General features: G+C 46.6%; 1 protein-coding gene across 1 annotated transcript in view; it reads left to right on the plus strand.

Annotated features, from left to right (window-relative positions):
• Positions 1–1,665: 1,665 nt before the first annotated feature.
• Ropn1 (rhophilin associated tail protein 1) overlaps positions 1,666–7,944 on the plus strand; it is a 13,624-nt gene continuing 7,345 nt past the window's right edge. The window contains exons 1-3 of the mRNA XM_050159914.1: positions 1,666–1,781; positions 4,745–4,862; positions 6,031–6,192. Coding sequence (XP_050015871.1) covers positions 1,666–1,781; positions 4,745–4,862; positions 6,031–6,192 — 396 coding nt within the window. The remainder of the gene's footprint in view (positions 1,782–4,744; positions 4,863–6,030; positions 6,193–7,944) is intronic.

Below are 7,944 nucleotides of genomic sequence, written 5' to 3' on the forward strand. Positions count from 1 at the left end.
TATGAAGTCTAAAATTAAACATCTTTATCCTCATCTTCCAAATAAATGAATAACTAAAAAGTAGTGGCATGGCCAGGTGGTGGTGACACACACCTTTAATCCCAGCACTCAGGAGGCAAAGGCAGGCGGATCTCTGTGAGTTCGAAGCCAGCTTGTCTGCAGAGCAAGTTCCAGGGAGAGACTCCAAAGTTACAGAGAAACCCTGTCTTCAAAACAAAACAAAACAAAAGTAGTGAAACGCCACCAATCTAAGACCACAGCTATCTATGGTCTTGGGGTTTCCCAAGTAGGCATTGTTGGTATCAATCTAAACTTAGCTCTTTCGTGTGATGTCACACTCTTGGGGCTGTTTTCTCTCCCCACAAAAATCTATGGAGCCAGCTCTCAGTGTGTGACCCTACACACGTTGTAGGTCTGTGTTCTTACACTAAAGATGTTATCCTTTGTACCCACAACAAAGATGATGTTCCTGTGGGGTCTCAAGTGCGGGCCAGAAAGGGAGAGGGTCCTTTAGTTCAGTCACTTCTTGTCGGTGAGCCAATCCCTGGTCTCTCCCCTCCTTGTACTACCTTTTATAGCCTACATTCAAGTTCTTTCCAGCCACATTTGCCTCCAGGTCAGCTCAGATTCTTCATGTGTTCCCCATTCTGGGCTCTCTGTCACGTTCTTGATTTGGCAGCTGAAGATTTCTCTCTCTTTACTGCAAGCTCAGCAAGGCTGTACACAAGGTGCTTACTGAGATCTGTCCGCCATCTCGGTGTTTTGAAGCTGAGACAGTTTATTCTTTTGAGTCTGCCTCCTTCAGAGACTTTGAATCCTTTGTTTGTATAGAAGAGTGTATTCCATCTGTAGATTCTCATGTTGATATAACATGAAAATGTTAGAGTAGACAAGAAAACACAAATATAAAGAGTGTGGTTCATCAACTGACTGTTTGATAATGGCCTTGATTTGGAAAAGACCTAGTGTCAAATCATAGAATAGGACTCATGGAGCCAGTTTTGCTACAGTTCTCTCATCCAGGCAAGTGTTGAGGGAACACAGAAAGGGGTTCATGATTCGGTGCTACATAAGCTGCTTTGTGTAACCCTGTCTTTTATTTATACACACACACACACGCACACACACTATACGTATGTAGATTTGGGGATGACATATTAAGGAATGTTTCTGTTTACTTCTGCTGGCTTCTATTTTTTAAGTACTTGTGTTTTTTCATGTAAAGGACATAATTATTTACAGCGCAATGTAGCCAGGCAGTGGTGGTGCACGCCTTTAATCCCAGCACTCAGGAGGCAGAGGCAGCAGATCTCTGTGAGTTCAAGGCCAGCCTGGTCTACAAAAGCTAGTTCCAGGACAGCTAGAGCTGTAACACAGAGAAACCCTGTCTCAAAAAAAAAAAAAAAAGCAAGCATATAGCACAATGTAAAGATCAGTACTCTCCTTTCTAGACTGCATATATCTTGTGGGCTAGCCTATTATCCAAGTATTATATCAGATCTGTGGGACCTCTTATTCCAGACCGCTTTCTTACAGTTCATGATTGCTATACTCTGGTTTCTCTTCAGATCGTATAAATCCTTCGCCTTTTACAGTTTGTGATTGCTGATGACTCAAATACAATCCCCATGTTCTGTTTTGTCGTGTGCCTAGGTGAAGCGATCAATGCCTCAGACAGACAAGCAAGTATGCATCCCACCGGAGCTGCCGGAACTGCTGAAGCAGTTCACCAAAGCTGCCATTCGAACGCAGCCTCAGGATCTCATCCAGTGGGCGGCCGAGTAAGTTGTTCCTACCAGAAGAGGGCAAGGGTGAGGAAAGAGGGTTTGTGGGAAGCTGAAGAGGTTGGCAAGCCCTCAGTCAGGCAATCAGGCTGTTAAGGAGAAGCTGAGTTTTAAAAATAAATGCATCAAACAGAGAGAGCATGGGATGCCCTTCCCTAAGCTCATAGCATAAGAGGAAGTAGGCCAAGTGTCCTGGGGTAAAAATTACCAGTTAGTTTACCACGTCACGCTTAGCACACGACCACCTAGGCCATCCCTGCCTCCCATCAGCTTGTCCTGGTTGGAAGGGGCCTGGGAATCTGGCTTGCAGCTCAGCTCACCTTTCCTTGGTTTACGCCTCAATTTATGCTCTTCTCACCGCTAGATGGCAGCAGTACACCTAGTGGGGCGGTGCGCGATCCCGCAGGGAGGAGGAGGAGGAGGTGGTCTCTCTCCAAGCTGGTTCCCTCTGATTAATGAAACACCTTCCTTCATGGCTGTGGAAACTCAAACCTGTGCCAGAATAAAGACGCTTTGCATCCCGTCTGGGGGGGCCAGAGAGAGGGGGTCTGTTACTGATTAAAAAAAAAAAAAAAAACTAAAATTGATCCATCCCCTCTGCATGAAGATGTCCGTGGTCACATGACTTTCTGGAAAAGGAGGCAGAACTGGGTGACGAGGTCAAGCTGGGCTCCACGGTGTGCCTCTAGCACCTTGCCCCTCGAAGGGCCCCTGGAGGCTGCTCCGTGGGTGAACTTACACAGCGGGCTGACCTCACCGTGGCCGCTTCACATAGAAAGCTTCTCAACTATGAAACTGCGTTTTACACGTGCCTACTGGAAACTGGGCAGCCTCGGTGCCTGATCTGGGAGCTAACAAGACACTCCCAGGTCCTTTTCTAGCTGTTTCTCTCGCTGGCGGGTTACTTCCTTAGCGGTGCCTCTGCGGGAAGATACCTCGGTCTGTGGAGGGAAAGGGCTTGGGGAAAGAGAACCTGGGGTGTGAGGGGGTGCATCCAGCAGGTGGTGGAGACAAGCTGTGGAGCCCTTTCAGGAGGCATAAACTCCCCCGCTCCCAGGTTGAGCCAGGAGGAAGCCTTTAAGAAAGTAAAGCCCTGGTGCTTTTAAACGGCCTAAAGGGAGTTGCTTTGCTTAGTCATGACTCCTGTGTCGTTTTCTATTTTGAACTGTATGTATTACCTCTAAGATTACACTTTAATGTCAGAAGACTAATTTCTTTTGGCATAGACAGATTTTGTATTATGCCATATGATTGCTTAAAACTCCATTTTATTGTTCTTGTGCTCCTCGGTTATCGGAAGAAAAATGACATTTCTTGATATTGTCCCTGACATTTATGAAGAATAACTTTCTGCCGCTGTAGCCTGCTTGCTCCATACTGTGTGGTGTGATAGATACACATTTTTTAAAGACATCCGTGCAAGATCAGTCTGTACTTCAACTGCAGTCAAAAAGAGCATGGTCTAAGAACATTCTGCATCCCATTTAGACATCAAAAGCTCTCAACCACTCATATTCTGTGGCTCCCAAACTTGTAGGGTTCCAGCACATGGAACGCCATCAGGTATCTCCAGGATAAAATAAGTATTTAGTTCATCACACGCAGGAATTTCCTCCCCTGTGCCTCAACAATGTAGAAGCCAATTCTCGGGGCATCAGCAGGGCAGATGCCAGTTTGTCCGGCAGCAGGCAGTGTGAGAGCCTAAATCTCTCCAACCATAGCTGTGGCATCATTCATTTGCAAATGGAGCTCAGAGATTTAGAGGGAGTCCATGGATTCGGCTTCGTTTCCGCTGATTTCTAACCAATAACACAACTCAAATACTGTTCCTCCGAGAGTGCCAAGAGTAACTCCACCCAGGTACATCTGTATAATGGTGCCATGGTATTACTATTCCTGCCATTTCATCTCCTCATCTGGTTGTAAAGTCTCAGAGGCCACAATCCCATTCTGGGTGTCTCATTGTATCTGCCCCCACCCAAACACTGGTCTGCCTCCAGAGAGTTCCCAGGTAAAGGCTCAAAAGCGTCAAAGTATTTCTACAGCTGAGGACCTCCAGCCAGGGACTAGAAGTTACTGTTTGGATCCACGTCTCTGTGGTCCTGCTGGTCTGTGTCTCAGAGATGGGCAATAGTTAGCTCCGTCATGTATACTGACCCTACAGAGGCCTTTTTATAAAACACGCTCTGTATTTTATGCTACCTGCTCCTGAAGAAAGGAATGGAGTGAGGGCAGGAAGGGGCGGAGGTTTTGATGGGGACAGACGTTGGCATCTTGTTGCTCATGTCCTCTCCCTGTGGCAGGAGGCTGATTTCCTATCGTGCCAGTCTTGAAATAGGACCTGACCTATCTTCCACATCACCCCCAAATTAAGTCCATCCCACAAAGCTGCGACACACGGCAGCCATATTTAACTAAGTTCTGAGGGAAGAAAGAAGGGGTGCCTTGTACGCACCGTATCAGGTTGTTTTATCCCCTCCTTGACTTCCTTACTGCCTTTCTCCCCTTCACTGAGATCCCATGCCGGCCTCACTCACCCCCGGAATATTCTATCTGCTCCTACTTTCATAGAAGCACCTTCCCCCCACCTGCCAAACACACACATACAGATATCCTATAAATGTCCTAGGATCTCCGTTTGTCTATGCCTGCGAATAAAATACTAAGAAGGGATGGGCGGGGTGACTGAACATGCTTTGGGTGATGGCTTGCCAACGTTTTCTTGATTGTTCCCCATTATTCTTAGAGAAAAGAAAACCCTTTCATTCCCTAAGCATTCTTCGTCCCTTAAAGTGGAAATAACACAATCAGACTTTGTCCGTATGCAAACGAACTAAAGATGGTAAAATACTGCTTCTTAACTACTCACTTTCTCCGAAAGGAAAAGGAAAGAAAAGTAAATAAAGTATCGAGTGGTCACTGGAGCCTGCGAGCCTTCCTCTACTCCCTTTTCTCTGCAGGTATTTTGGGGCCATGTCCCGTGGAGAGATGCCCCCAGTGAGAGAGAGGTCTGAGCAAGTCACTTTGTCCAACTGGGCTGAGCTGACCCCCGAGCTGTTGAAGGTCCTGCATTCTCGGGTATGGAGAATTCACGGATGGTGTGGAGACTGAATGGGTTAGGCACGGGTTACCTAACTTCCGCCAGGCAGGCAGCTAGCTATCAGCACTACGCCAAAGTTTACTAAAGCCTGGCCTAAAAGGGCTTCCTTCAGAGAAACAGGAATCAGTTATGGAAGAAACTGATGGATGATGGACTGTCTCCTGGGGTCACCACAGATTCCCCCGAATCTGGAAGGCTATTTAGGGGCTCAGTGGAATGAATGCTGCCTAGCCTAGAGAAAGTAACTCCCCAGGCTCCTCAGCATCTCCCTGGTGGATCCAGACCAGGAGAGATCTCGCACAATCTGGAGAAAGTGCAGACTCTACTTTCACCACTGCCCAGCCTTCAGGACAAAGCGTGCCAATCCCCACGCGTTCTCCCAGGAGTTGGCCTGAGATGGGAAAGGAGGGACTGGCTTGAGAAACTGGTGGTTGGTCCAGTTCCCCGGATATGTTTGAGCGGCATGGTGCCCCACTTTAGGGGAGGCTTGGGTGACCGGGGACCCACTGGAGCTTGGGTTCCAGAGTTCCAGCATTTCCCTGGGCTCAGAGGCCCTGGCAAAGGGTTGGGACACTTAATGGGGCATCTGCACCTCACCGTGCCATTAGCTAACTGCCACCCATCCTTTTCCATCCGCTTTCTAACTGCCGAGTTTTCTGTGGAGTGAACATGGCAGAGCTCTCAAGTTCCTGGACCCAACAATGTTAGACATCCATGCTAAACCCTGTAGGTCAGCCATAGGGTACCACATAACACTCTTTCAGAGACAGGAGGGATACATATATATACAGGGACTCAGTGCAGAGAACCCTGTATAGTCTGGGAGAGACAATGTCATTCCTGATTCATTAAAGGTCTCAGGCAAGCCTCTGTCGACCTATCTTTCTTACACGGGCAACCTAAGAATAAAACTAGAGACATAAAGGCATCATTTACAAATGGAATGTACTATAAATGGATCTCTTGACCATAATTCTGATGTCTGGAATTTAAAAATATTAAAACTGTGTCATAGCCTCGCAAAGACAACTGTCCAGTGGGATCCTCTGGCCTCTCCAGCTCCCCACCCCCCTCCTAGTGCTGGGAGAACTCAGGGCATCTTGTTTGAGGCTCTCACGTGTCTCTTGTGTGTCCTCTGTCCTGAAGGTTGCTGGCCGACTGATCATCCACGCAGACGAGCTGGCCCAGATGTGGAAGGTGCTGAATCTCCCAACAGATCTGTTTAACAGTGTGATGAACGTGGGTCGCTTCACGGAGGAGATCGAGTGGCTCAAGTTTTTAGCCCTTGCGTGTAGCTCTCTCGGAGTTGTAAGTGAGCTTTGCTTGTGTGTCTGTACTGTGTCTCCCAGGGTGGAGGGCTGGCATGACCCGGCACATTGGTGCGGGTAAAGCCCTAGATTCGGTTCTCAATGTGCAAAAGACAAACTTTGAAATGTCCCATAACTTTTCTCTGGGCACGGAAGGACAATGCATCTGCTCCCTTTCAGCTCCCCAGACATGGTGAAAAGAAGAACTGCCTTTTGTGCCTTCTTCTGCTCTCTGAATTAGGTCATTTCCAGGCTCAGTGATCAGAACCAAGAGGTGTAGGGAAAGGACGGGGCAGCTCTCACCAGGCTCTGCAGGAGCAGGCCAAGTTTGGCTTCGGGTTTTTTGTGACTTTTAATCACTGCCCTCAGATGAATTTTCAGTCTGTTCTTAGTTCATGATTTCTAGCTGTATGATAAGTCGTGTTTACTTGTGGGGTCTAGATACCTGAAGCCATGCTGGTGGCAACCTTAGAGGGGTGTTCAGCCTGATAGAAAACGGCTGGCAAACACAAGTAGACATAAGAGTCAAAAAAAAAAAATAATACAGAAAGCAAAGAGGATTTCAAACATTTTTTTAAAGGGACAGGAAAAAAGAAAAGGTTTAGATTTCTAGAATCATAATCTTGGAGAGGGAAAGTTCATATTGACTCAAGCCTTTTCCAAATTAGTTTGAAAATTGGAAAAGTCCTTTTCCTGTTTTGAAAGAAGGAAATGCTGAGGCCAGCTTTTAAGTGCATTTAAAAACGAGGCATCATCTAGGTGGACTCACATTAGTCACTGATAATGAACCAAAATGCATCAGGAATGTTTTTATGAAAGTGAGTCTTCACTAATTTCTAAAACCCTGAGATACACGTAAAAGTCAATTAGGAGATCATTGCCTCCACACAGGCCAACAAGGATGAAAAAGGAACTTGGATCTCTCAGCACAGCCAGGCACGATCTTGGTCTTTCTTTTCAAATGTGCTCCGAACACGTACTTGGCACTTTTGTTTCGGTGTAAATTTAGCAGAAATATTGTAATCCAACTTTTCCCGTGGGTTTCCCCTGCGACCGATTCATAATCATTTCTCCAGAGAGGAGGAAAGAGAGGGATATTTGTGGGGATTTTTCATTGTCTTTCATAGAAACATTACATAATGAATAAATGACTATTCTCCAAGGGCAGGCGGGGGTGGGAGGGGGGCAAACATGGCAGGGCAAATGCCCTGTCAACCAGGATGAAGCTCACATTTCTTGGGGGAAGAGCCTCAAGGAGCGAAAGAAATCAGAAAAGAAACTACTTTAAAATGCACATATTTTGTTAAAGTCTCATAAGTCTGCACTTTATTAACAAGATGCTCTGAGATTCTCTTTCTCTGTTAATTCTGACCTTGACCTGCCCCATCTTCAAAGGACAGAATAGGAACTGAGTAGCTCTGATCCAATCTTAGCGCTTACATTGGTGCCGAAAATGAAACCGCCTCCAGGTAAATCCTCAAGCTCTTCTCCAGAGTAGCAATGCAGTGCTTTAGGAAAGGGCTGATCTGGGATGAAAGGGTGTGGCCTCTTCAGGCCCTCTGGTCTTTACTGCAACGCCACTGTAGCTTCTTAGGCTTTTGCATCTCTTGGTTTGGTCCAAGCATCATAATGGTCCCCACCAGCCCATCTCAGGTTTCCCTGGTGTTGCGCTCCCCCCACCCCCACCAGTGTTTTTGTTTTCTTTTTTTCTTTTTTTTATTAATTAATTTATTTTTTCTTGGGGAAAAAAATT

Source organism: Alexandromys fortis, unplaced genomic scaffold (assembly GCF_014885135.2).
Source record: "Alexandromys fortis isolate MF-2015 unplaced genomic scaffold, M_Fortis_MF-2015_v1.1 scaffold_119, whole genome shotgun sequence".
In the NCBI taxonomy this organism is placed as follows: Eukaryota; Metazoa; Chordata; class Mammalia; order Rodentia; family Cricetidae; genus Alexandromys; species Alexandromys fortis.